The sequence below is a fragment of the Cynocephalus volans genome, chromosome 10, assembly GCF_027409185.1.
Source record: "Cynocephalus volans isolate mCynVol1 chromosome 10, mCynVol1.pri, whole genome shotgun sequence".
Taxonomy (NCBI): domain Eukaryota; kingdom Metazoa; phylum Chordata; class Mammalia; order Dermoptera; family Cynocephalidae; genus Cynocephalus; species Cynocephalus volans.
Window position 1 is genome coordinate 132471410 of NC_084469.1, and position 12101 is coordinate 132483510.

At 57.9% G+C, this 12101-nt stretch overlaps 1 protein-coding gene across 1 annotated transcript; it reads right to left on the reverse strand.

Moving 5' to 3' along the window:
• Nucleotides 1–133: 133 nt before the first annotated feature.
• Nucleotides 134–8218, reverse strand: PLEKHG4 (pleckstrin homology and RhoGEF domain containing G4). Its single transcript, XM_063110114.1, has 21 exons — nt 7708–8218; nt 7465–7560; nt 7266–7389; nt 7083–7176; nt 6928–7002; nt 6734–6850; nt 6486–6584; nt 6251–6399; nt 5945–6083; nt 5730–5846; nt 4112–4294; nt 3347–3849; nt 3023–3269; nt 2199–2288; nt 1904–2125; nt 1641–1811; nt 1385–1562; nt 857–973; nt 475–711; nt 271–386; nt 134–196 (listed from the first exon to the last, which is right to left on the reverse strand). Exons 1-21 carry the CDS (start codon nt 8216–8218, stop codon nt 134–136), a joined length of 3648 nt encoding a protein of 1215 aa, XP_062966184.1.
• Nucleotides 8219–12101: the final 3883 nt, after the last annotated feature.

The following is a 12101-nucleotide window of genomic DNA, read 5'->3' on the forward strand; positions in this document are numbered from 1 at the left end:
CATGCCTGGTCACAGGAGATCCAGAGAGGTGATGTTTCTTGGTGCTACAGGCTGCTGGATCCACTGCTTGCCTTCAATCCTTGGCTCAGACCTATGGTGCCAGGACAAGCATGACTGCCTGTTTCCCCTGGCTCTACATCCAGGGGGTTCTCTGAGGAATGGCTCTGACCCACATGCCCCCATTCCCCAGCTCCACCTAAAGCAAAGGCAGTCACAGGCCCAGGCTGGGCTAGGGAGGGGCTGATGGTTATAGGGCAAAATGACACTCACATAGGACAAGTCCTCGAGGCCCCTGCCCAGGGCCTGCCCTGACACACAGCTGCTGTCTGAGCCACTGGAGCCACTGGCTGATGGGCACTGGGACGAGACCTCTGAGCCATCGGGAGCTAGGGAAGGGAGACTGGGTTAGCTGTCAGCAGGTGAGGCCCAGACCCCAAGCCATGCCCTCCTGCCTCTGGCTAAGCCCAAACATACTCAAAGAGGGCTGGTTGCCCAGCTCTGCCTCAGCCTCCAGTGCTGCTTCCTCTGGGAAGGTGGGGTGATACAGGGGCCAGCGGAGGTCCAGAAGAGCTGGGTCTCTGTACAGGTGTAAGTTGAGGGACCCCAGAACAGAGCAAGAGGCAGGGTCTCCAGGAAGGGAGCTTGAGGCCCCCAGGTAGGGGCTGTCATACTCAAATGGAGCCACAGCAATGGAGGCCCGAGAACGAACTTCTGCACAAGAGAGAGGGTCAGGTTGAGACAGGCCAGAGCCCAACCTGGCCCAAGGCCCAAAAGGGAGCATAGGCCAGGGCTGACAGAGGTCCATATTGCCTCCCACACAGCTTTCCTCTCCCCCACGCCCGCAGCCTGCTACTACCTCGGCACTTTAGGACGTAGTTGATGGTACGGTCATTGATAGCTTCCTCGCTGGTGGCAATGTCCTGGAAGGCCTTGTTCCCCACACCCATGGACACCATCTCAGCCATGCGCACCTCTGGGTGGAAAGAGAGCATAAATGGGGACCCTCTGGACATCAGCCTTGCCCTTAGGCCTCTGTCTACCCCCATCTTAAGTATTTCCTGCATACCCACATCCAGCAGATTAACTGTCCTGTGCACTGAGCTTTTCTGGTGCCAGGCTCTCTCCTCCCAACAAGTGCCATAATTCCCCCTTTAGAGATGAGACCCTAAATCTCAGAGAGATTAATATTCTGTCCAAAGTCAGAGACGGTGATGGCAGGACTGCCTGACTTTGAAGTTCTTCTCCCTGCACTGGCTGCTGCTGCTGAGCCTCCCCATCCCTTTCCAAGCTTTCTGGGGTCTCCAGGCCCTCCCTGGGCTCCTGTGGGACAATGTGAGCTGTCTGGAGAGTGGAGTACAGGGTGAAATAGGGGACAGGAACCCACCCTTGTTATGGACTGCCTGCCTCCAGAGCAGGCAGGAGATGTCAGCCGTCCAGGCCTGCTTGGTGGCCAAGCTGGAGGCCTGTAGTACAAAGGTGTCCCTGGCTTTGCGGCGGCGGAACCAGATCTCAAAGCGCAGGTCACTATCCCCACAGCATTCGGTGAGGCCAAGGTCTGCCATCTGTGTGGCCAGGGGAGAGGGGCTTAGTGAGGCACAGGCTTGGGGGCAAGGGGCCAGGTCAGGGTCAGGCAGGCCTACCTTGAAGGAGCGCTTGTAGGTAAATGTGTCAACACCTGCTGGTCCACGGCGAGGTTTGCTAAAGAGCAGCAGCTCCTCAAAGAGGAAAATGCGGCGCAGAGACTTATGACGGCCAGCACGCACGACAAACTCATCCTGTCGCACCAGCTGCCCCTGTTCCTTGAGGTTAACCTGCACAGTTGGGGTATGGTGGGTGCCCAGTCTCTTCCGCCCTCTTCTTCTACACCTACCACTCCTGCCCACCACCGCCTGGGATGACTCACGTCACAGCCCTGGATGGCATCCATGGCCAGCAAGTCGTTGCCATGTTGCAGTTGGAAGCGCACGAGGCTCTGGGCTGCCTGCAGGGCGCTCACCTCCTGCACAGGGCCTCCGCAGGCCCGCACCAGCTGCTGCAGCAGTAGCGCATACTTGCTCATACGCTGGATGGGCTTTAGCAGGTAGGAGGCCAGGTCCAGGTGGTCGCCAAGTGCTCGCTGCTTATCCTGCCAGGTGGGTGGGAGACCAGTGAGTGGTTTCAGGAACCCCCTCTCCCCCTACAGTCTCAGGCTCACCTACCTTGAAGAAGGCGTGACCATAGCTGGTCATCAGGGCATCGGAGCGAGGTTTATTCTTGCTGTAGAGTGCATACATCCCAAACTGCACCCTCTACAAGGAAACATGGCTCAGCCCCAGTGTGAGGGGGCCAGCTCCCAAAGGCCAGACCACTTTCAGCTTAAGGACCAACATTCCAACAGACAGCTCCCAGGGAGACCTCCCCCTGCAGATCCAATCTGCTCGGCTTTGAATGAGGGGTGATCTGGCAAGAAGAGGCTCTGTGCAGAGGGGGCTTGCCCAGCTGCCCTCTGTGGAAAAAATTCCCTCCCCTGAGACTGAGCTCTCTGCATCAGCTCTGCTCCTCTCACAACTCTAAGGACATCTCTCTGGTCTCACCTCACCCACCCTTCTCTGGCTCACTACACTCAACCACGTTCACCTGTCACTTCCTTGACCACTGGGCCTCTTTCCTGACACCCAGCTTTGCACTTGCTCCTTCCTCTGGGTGGAACACTCTAACTCCAGCTCCTCCCCTGGGCCTCAGCTCAAACATCAGCTCCTCAGAGGCCTGCTCAACTGCTCTCTCTAAAGTGGAACCCCTGTCCCGCCAGTAACTCCCAAGCATCTATCCTGCTTATTTTCCTCCTAGCCTCAACTATAATCTCCAATTATCTTTTTCACTTTTATATCTTCCCAAATGAACTAAGAACACCCGGAGACATAGGAACCTTGTCAGTCTTACTCATAGCTGTACCCATCACGGGGCCTGGCACTAAGCATGTCCCCAACAGCTCTTTGGGAATGTGGCAGAATCAGCTGAGGGTTGTGTGACCTGTGGGGCTTACGTGGCGCAGGAAGGCATAGGCCACTCGGGGTGGGTGCCGGGTGCAAGCCTCCAGCTCACGCAGGAAGAAATGGCAGTGGAAGTCCCGCAGCTTCTCCAAGTTGCCGAAGAGGTGGGCGCGCTGGCCACGGAGGCCCTGGGGCACATCAGGTCGATCCAGCTCTGGTAAGTAGTTCTCCATGGTGTAGTCAAGGGCCCGAACATACTCCTGCTCTGTGGCCACCATCTCCGCCAGCACCAGCTGTAGCCTACCAGGTTGGTGGAGTCAGGACCCAAGACATCTACCCTCCACTGCCCTCCCTGCCCTGCCCACTGCCTGTTGTACCTGTTGGGGCTCCTGAGGTCACAGCTGCCTGGTGGAGGCACAGTAGGGGATGACCCAGGCTGGGCACTTCCTTCAGCCTCTGGTCCTTGGCAGGCAGAAACAATGGCCACATGGTGGCAGCGGTGGGCAGGTTCACTGGTACTCTGGCCCATATTCTGATCAAAACTGTAGGCCTTCCCCACGGGAGGGGTGGCAGATGCAGGGGAGAGCCGGCTGACACACAGGCTAGTTGTACTGCCTGTCGGTGGTGGCTTCAGTGCAGCCTCTAGCTTCTGGTCTAGGGCCAGCCAGGTATCCTGGCACCGTGCCCAGACCCTGTGGCATTCCTGGCGGATGCCCTCCGAGCCCAACGCCGTGGCCAGAGCCCACATCTTTCGGAAGTGGGCAGGAGGCAAGTCGGGGTGCTTAGTCCAGTGCAGCTTCAGCTGCTGCAGCACAACCCCCAGGTGCTCCTGCTCCAGCTCTACCAAAACCCGCTGTCCCTCCTCAGCCCACGTTGAGGCCTGCAACACCAAGGCCAGACAGGCACTAAAGGAGGATTCTACCAGGCCCATCGAGCCTTCTGCTCTTCTACCCGCTCCCCATCTCCACAGGTTGCTGGCCCCACGCCACACCCCCAGCGGCTGCATTATGGGCTCAGACTGAAGACAAGGAAAGAGAATAGACAGGAAGACCAGGAAGAGCTCAGGCTGTGATGGAGCTGGAACAGCCACCGCTCTGGCCCCACTGACCACTTGGAGGCAGAGACAGGAACCCCTTACCCACCTGCCTGAAAAACTGAAAAAGCTTCTCAGCATCTGCCAGCCGCTGGCGCCGCTGGGCCAAAGCCCTAAAGAATTCAGTCAGCTCAGCTCGCAGGGCCAGAAAGCGCGCCCCATAGGGGCCCAGTTCAGCCGCCTCCCAGCCGGCCAGTGGCTGCAGAAGCTTCTCCCCTCTCTTGACCTGCTCCTGGAGAGACACAGAGACTTGCCTCAGCAAGTCCAGGACTGGTGGTCCAGCCCCCAAACCCAGATCTTTCCCACTGACATCTCCATGTCCTCATCAAGTCTCTCCTGTGATGGAAGACCTCCCCCACTCTCTCCGCTCCCCACCACACCCATTCCCTCTCTCTCAGCTCCTCTCTGCAGCCACACCTCCTGGAAGAATCATCTCTCCTCATCACCACATCTTCACCTTCTCCTCAGCCCACTCCAACCCCACCTCTGCCCCATCTGCAGCACTTCTGAGGCCTCATCTGACACCCACCTCAGCAGCATTCAACCCTCTCTCCTGGACTCCCTGACTACTCCCCACTCTTCTGATTCTCCTTGTCCTTCTGGCTGGTTCCTCCCCCTGCTTCCCCTCCCACACCTGGGCCATTAAACACTGGGGCTCCTGAAGACAGTGCACTCTCTCCTGGGCCATCTTGTGGGACCATACTTTAAATGTCATTCACACACCACACCCACCAAGTGACCTCTCCAGCTACACCTCTCCTTGGAGCTCTGGGCCCAATACCTAGGGGCCTTCCTCTCATTCCCTCACAGTCATCTCAGAAGCACACTCAAGACTAGACTCATGAATGCCCTTCCCCTGAAAGGTCTCTCCTCCTAGTCCCTCTCACAGGGAACAGCACCCATTCTTCCTCATTACCTCCCTCCCTCTCTCCCTCCCAGAGGCTCCACCCTCAAATCCCATCAACTTCCTAAATCCATCTCCCTTGCCACCATCCTGGCCAGAGAAAGCATCATTTCTTGCCTGGACTACTGCAATTACTTCTTCACTGGACTTTCCACATCCATCCTCCAAGTCAGTCTGTATCCAGAAACTAAGGTACTCTTCCTAGAGTATGGATCTGATTATGCGACTTTCCTGCTTAAACTCTACACAGGTACAGGGCCCATTGATCTAGCCACTGACCAGTCTTCCAGCCTCATCTCACCTCATCTCACCCTATCCTTCCACCCTCTTCTGCTCTGCATTTCAACCTCGCTGGCCTATGGTTCCTCAGGCACGCCATACTCCCTCCTCTTACCAGACCTCTGCACATGCTGCCTCCCCAGCCTGGAATGTCTCCCCATCCCCAACCCTCTCTGCCTGCTTAACCCCAACTTATCCTTCAGCTCTCAGCTCAAAAGTCACCCAAAATAAACCTCGCCTAACACCCCTGCTGGGTCAGGTCATCATTACACAGGTAGAATGACCTGCATTGCTTCTCTCCAGAGCTCTTGCCTCAGTCTGCAAACACACATATGACTATGAAACTTTGATTACAACTGATCTCTTCTGCTGGTCTGTAAGTTCCATGAGAGCAAGGGACTGATTTTCTTTCACCTACTCCTGCATTACTAGTCCCTGGTAAAGTGTCCCAGCACCTGTGGAATGAACAAGTGACCAAACTTACCTGTGCAACCCGATCCAGCTCCTGAAAAGGGCCTTGGGCCTGGTGCAGCATGTCCAGTGAGGGTTGCCCTGGCTCCTCCAGTGCTGGCCAGCCCACCTGCTGTAGCCACACTTCAATCTGGAGGTGCACAAGCAGGGAAAGGTGAGGAGAGCTGCTGTAGGTGGGGGTCTCACTTGAGATTGGTACAGGGCCTGCTCTGGACAAGTAGTTACCACCTGGTGAAGCCCACCCTCCTGGGCCTCCAACTTTTGAACCAACTCCAGGGCCTGTACTCGCTGGTTGCTCTTCAGGGTCAGCTCATGCAGCAGTCCATCGATGCGGCCATACAGCTCATCAGCCTTGTCCACCGCCGGCCTGGTACAGGGTACATGGTCTTAGGACCCCTGCCAGTAGCCTTACTCCACTCTACCCTGTCCTGGGACCCACAGTTCTGGCTATTTCTGAGTCAGTCAGTTGAGTACTTGGCACAGGATATGGTGAGCTGGGCTGAGGCAAGATCTGGGGGCTGGGCTTGCACCTACCTGTAGTCTGGGCTTAGGGTCACCTCTGGGCCCTCCTGCTTCAGCCATGCCAACTCCAAGGCCCCCTGGCATTGTAGCCATGCCAGCTGTGGTGAGTCTAGAACCTGCTGCATCAGGACCCGCACCTGCTGTAGCAGCTGACTGACTTCCTATGATTGAGGGCAATAGGAGGTGGACATGGGCGAGGAGGGAGACAGGGAGCATTCAGGGAGGTATATTGGGAGGGGACACTCACCCCAGACTCCATGGGCTGCGGCACGGCCTTCACACTCTCCATGGCTCCCTGGAGCATGGCACAAACCACTTGGCAGTTCTTCATTAGGGCTTCCAGATGCTGTAAGCAGAGGCAGGCATAACCAGAGCAGCAGGTGGTTGGTGGTCCCAGTCCTCCTGGATTCCAGGCTACTGCAGCTAGCTTTGCCTCACTCAAGCCGGCCCCACCTGGTTGCCTGCACCACTCTCCCACCACCCCACCCCACTGACCATCCGGAAATCCAGCCAGGCCTGGTGGCAGTAAGGCAGGCATCCTCCCAGCGAAGTGGGCAACGCCGTGGTGGGGATGTAGGTCAGCAGGCTCTGATGAGAGGGCAGCTGCACCAGCTGCAGGAGAAGAGGTATGACACAGGCCTAGGTGAGGAAGCACCCCATCTCCACCCCTAGCCAAGCTGGCTCAGTACCTGCATCCTGGAAGGCACCTCCTCTGGCATCTTTCCCACTAGCAGCACCTGGTGCACTGATCCTGGGGCTGCTTCCTGCAAGGAATCAGAGCTCAGCCCTGCCCCCAACCTATACAAAAGGAATGGGGAGTGGGGAACTACAATCCTGTACTCACTTGTAGTTGGTTGAGCCCCCAGAACAGGGAAGAGCTTGGGGAACAAATTCCAGCATCGATGAGCACTGTCAGTCCCAGGGCCTGTACTTCGGGCCTGAAGGGGTGGGCTTTAGTTCAGTATATGATTGCCAGGTCCTTACATCTCCTGGCTTAGGCTCAGTCCCCCAACCTCCTCCCCCAAACCTGGGGATGCTTCGCAGGTAGAGCAGGAGGTGGATGAGTTCATGGCTGCTGCACTTGGGGTGAAGCCAGGCTGGGTTGTGGGCACACAGAAGCAGAACTGCTCGGCCTTCTACATCCCGAGTCCCTATGGGGAGAAAGCCGTTAACACCTGCCCAGTCTGGCCACCCCACCTCCACCGCCTCTAAACCCTCCTGGCTACCTGGCAGGGCAGCCATGCCACTAGCCAGCAGCTCCCAGGTGAGGTCTTGGGCCACAAAGCAGTCAGCAGGCTTAGGGAGGCTGGATCTGCTGGGGTCTTGGGAAGGGAAATGGCTTGAGTCTGTAATGAGCCACCAACCCAGGGCTTCAGCCTGAGGAGGGTCAGAGAGCTCCCCAAGTTTTGACACTCACCTCCAGGCATCCCCACTCCCTTCCCAGACTTCCCTGGCCCAGCCTCCCTTACCTGCCTCCAACAGCTTTGCAGATGTCTGTGACAAAAGGTCTCCAAAGTCCACGGGGTCACTGTGCAGACCCCCAGGGCCCAAGCCAGCTGGAACTGCCCTGCCTATACCTGGGTCTCCTACCAAACCTCCCCCTGGACTGTCACTCTTACCCAGTGCCAGGCTGAGGTGGAAGGACATGGGACACAGGAGGCTCTCCACTCCACAGGGAGCTGGCCCCTCTGACTGGACTGAGGAGCCTCCTAATGTGCTCCTCTGGCCATCTCCTGACCCATCTGCAGGCATCTGTTCTGGGGGTAGTTGAAGCTCCCTGGATAAGGGGCTACCCTGTAGCCCTTCACCCTGGGCTGCCCCTGCTGGTGCTCTTGGAGGACTGAGGTCCTTAACCTGCATCTGGGGAGCAGGTTCCTCCTCATCCCAGGAATCCCTGAAACTGCACACAGCAAACCTCAAGTCGGTGGCACAGCCCTGGGAATGTGGGGACTCATTCCCATCCTCCAGGGACCCCTCCATCATGAGCTCCTAAGGGTGGGCCTGCTCGGGGCAAGTGGGAGAGAGGCTGGGCCTGGATGTGAATGGAGGCACCAGCTCATCCAGGAACTGGGTTGAAGATGATCCGGTAGGACTCAGCGAGCAGTGAAGGCTAGGACGTGCCAGGGCGCAGGAAGCGCTGCCGCTACCACAGTTCAGGCCTGGGAGAGGGAAGAACGTCAGGCACCTTTTCGTCAGACGCCCCCGTCGCGCTCCAGTGGGCCTTCGCCCCGTCGCCCCCACAGTCGGACCCGCCCCCATGGCCACACTTAGCAGGCCTATGCCCCTGGGACGCCCACAGCCGCGGCGCAGCGCTGCCTCGTGCTCGCGCTCCCACCGGCCCAGCCAGGCCGCGGCCTCGGCGAGTCGACTGGTGCGCGCCCTCCCTCGCCCTCCGGCTTCACTCACGCCGCGGAGACGCGCCGTGGGGACCCGCGCAGCCCAGGAGGCCGCGCATCCGGAGCCCTCGAACCAACCGCGGCCTCGACGGCACGTACGGCGCTGCCGCCTGGCGTCCAAGAGCGCCGCCTCCTGGCCGCGGGGAGAGAGGGCAGGGCCGCGGAGGTCGCGGAGCCGCGCCGCCCCCTGGGGGCAGGAGGACGGAGCCGCAGCCCGTCCCGCAGTCCCGACGGGAGGCAGCCGGCGGCGGGAAAGCCGGGGCGCCGCGCCTCCTCCCCAAGGGCCCCGACGGCTCGCTCCACCCCAACCCAGATCTGGCCGGCTCTGCGCGCCCGACCCGGCCCTCGGCGTCCCAGTGAGCGCGTTGGGGCCGCGACCAACAGCCGTTCCGCCGGGCCCACTCCCCGGCTGCCGAAAGCGCCGGAAGCCGAGCCCCGCAGGGGAAGGCGTGTCGGTGCGCGAGGGTGGGCGAACGGATGGGCCCGCCGGGGTGGGACAGTCCGGCCTGCAACGGCTTCTGCTCTTTAATTGCCCCCGAAGGAAGGCCTGGTGCGGTGGGAGGGCACTCATATTCACGCCCGAATCTGGCCCAAAGAGGAAAGTGTGGGCCCAGGGTTCCAGGAGACTCTAGAAAGAGACTCCCTAAGCTCAGACCAGCTGCTTGGGGCTGCTGGGAGCCAGCAGGGGTATTTTCATGGAGGTGCGAGGGAAGGGCCCCTCCATCGCACCCCCCATCTTCCTTTGCGTCCCCAGGCCCAGGCACGAAGAGGCAGGTTGTTTGACCCGATGACCGGATGAGGGGCAGTGAGGGGTGGGAGCTGACCCAGGCCTGCCAGAATCCACCAGGCCCACCCAAACCTTCTACCCCCTTGCATTCCCTGGCACCTTTTTATCCTCTCCCCACAAAGGCCAGCTAAGGTTGGTGTTGAGGTTGGTGTCCCGGAGCCAGAGATGCCCCGGCCTGGCTCTTCCACTTACCTGCTCGGTGAGCTCCAGGGACTGTCTTCTTTTTGAGCCTCACCTTCCTCATCTGTAAAAAAAAGAAAGGCATTCCTTTCTCTGGGGTTGTCCTGAGGACTAGGGAAGACGCCATATGTCAAATATCTGCCCACTGCCAACACTCAGGCTGTGTTTGTGTGTCCCTGGCCCCAGCCCCGTCATTTCACCATCAGTCGGGACACTTAACTGATGAAAGTCACTTAGGTAGCTGTGAGATCTCTCCCAGCTCTGAGGTTTAGGGTCCCTTTGGGCATGTGGGCCTGGCCTGACGCTCCGCAAAATTTGTGGGAAGGTCGCCTATGTGACCAGAAGGCACTGAGCCCCAAGCATGTCCAAGCCCTTGGTCCCTTGGGGGAGGGGTCTATGGGTGTAATGGCTTCCCTAGCTCTAAGGCAGACACCTCCTTCATGAACCTGGGCATCAGGAGCAGGCACAGTGGGAACAAAAGCAGTCCCCCACCCATCCCTGCACCTTGAGTGCAGGTTCTCAGGCAGCTACCAGGCCTTGGAGTTCTTCTGCTCCATCCCCAACTCCCAGCTGGCCCTCTCTCCCCTACTCTCCTTTAGCTTCAATGAGCATCAAGTCCAACCTTAGCTCCCTCCCCAGCTCTGTCCCAGGGCCACCCCCACTGAGTCACTGCCTCTTGTTCCCTCCCTCCCCTTCTGCTGTCCACCCTTACCCACCAGCTAGGCCCCCCTGGAGCCCTAAGAGTTGGGGGGATCTGCTGGCAGGCACAAATACCCCTTCCAATGCCAGAGGCAAAGAAGAGGCCTCAAGCCACAGGACATCACTGACCCTGGCACCGCTCGACAAAGCAGGCAGATTCAGAGGAGACACAGACTCTAAGACAGAGGCAGGGTTAGGCCCTGGTTTCTCCACTCCACATGGAATGTGCATTGTAAGCTTCATGGAAAAAGAGACTGTATGTTGTCCACTTCTATACTTCCAGCACCCAGCACAGGGCCTGGCACAGAATAAATGCTTAGGAGTTCCTGAGACTGGTCATACTACCCCTGCCTTCCTAAGGCTCCCTATCTATGAGCCAGATGGAAACCAGAGTCACAAATGGAAACAGATTCAAAGCCTCAACCTGAGGCCGACCCGTGGCTCACTTGGTAGAGTGCGGTGCTGATAACACCAAGGCCACGGGTTCGGATCCTATATAGGGATGGCGGGGCCAGCCCATGGCTGGGTGCTGACAACACCAGGTCAAGGGTTAAGATCCTCTTACGGTCATCTTTAAAAACAACAACAACAACAACAACAGCGCATCTCAGCTCACTGTCCCTTTAAAAAAAAAAAAAAAAAAAAAAAGCCTCAACCTGAAAGGCAGAGACAGAGAAGAGACAGAGAACTACAGGATGCATAGCCCCAGGATGGCAAAGCTACAGATAGAAATGGGGACACACTGAGGTCTAGTAGGAAACTTTGGGGGGGCTGGGTCTGGAGCCAGCTTGGGGTGGCTGACCACAGCAGGCTCTGTGGGCTGAGCTTGCAGGACTGAGCAGTGACTCATGGGGCCCATCTCTGTGGCTCTCCTGGCAGCAGAATCTACTCACAAGCAGCCTTTTCCACTGAGATCATAAAAGGAAGGTGGGCCTCCCTCCCATGCCCTTTCCCCAACCCTCCTTCAGCCTCCCATTCTTTGCCAGCATGAATCAATCAAAACTAAAATGGAGAGAGGGGCCTCTGGGCCTCAATAGGCCTAGAGATATGAGAACCAATCATTCCCCCCACTTTATCCCTGCACACCTCTCTTCAGTTCTGCCCCAAACAGTGAGGGCAAAAATACACCAGACATTCCAGACCTCTCTCACCTTTGGCCTAAATAACCTCCAAAATCCTTAGTTTGGCATTCAAGGCCATCCAAAGGCATCACAGCCTTCCTGCCCAGCTCCCAGACTGGAAAGTGTGTCTGATTACAAGTCCCATCACGAGCACTCTCCTCTACCTGGAAGGCCACACCCATCCCCTGATCAAATCCTTCCTTCAAGGCCTGGATGCAGTACCTCCCTCACATAGACTTTCCCAGCCATCCCAGCTAGGGGAGACCACCCAGCCATCTCCTCTCAGCTCAGGCAGCACCTAGTGAGTCTCGCTCCCTCTCCTCCTCATCACACGCAGACTCACAGACTCATGTTTGATCCTTACCCCCACCAGTCTCACTGTGAGCTCACTTGCTTCCTCCCCCTCCACGTGTCTATTCATGTCTGCCTTGCAGTCCCACCCTTCTTAGTTACCCAGTTCAGCTCCAGGCCTAGAAGCCCCCTCTTTACCCCCTCCCCTACACCATCAGTTGCCTAATTGTGTGGATTCAATTTCCTCAACTTTTCTAATCTAGTAATTCTCAAAGTGTATGGCCTGTGAGCCACCTCCCTCCAGAGCACTAGTTAAGATTAGAGATTTCTGGGCCTCCATAAAATCTGTTGAATCAGAACCTTTGTGGGTAGGCCCAGGAATCTGCATG

Coding starts and splice junctions, on each gene's coding strand:
- PLEKHG4 (XM_063110114.1), bottom strand. CDS start 8,218: ATGGAGGGGTCCCTGGAGGATGGGAATGAGTCCCCACATTCCCAGGGC. Junction 6,084..6,250: donor ACCCTAAGCCCAGACTACAG/GTAGGTGCAAGC, acceptor ACCCTGTACCAG/GCCGGCGGTGGACAAGGCTG. Junction 5,847..5,944: donor AGGAGGGTGGGCTTCACCAG/GTGGTAACTACT, acceptor GTGCACCTCCAG/ATTGAAGTGTGGCTACAGCA.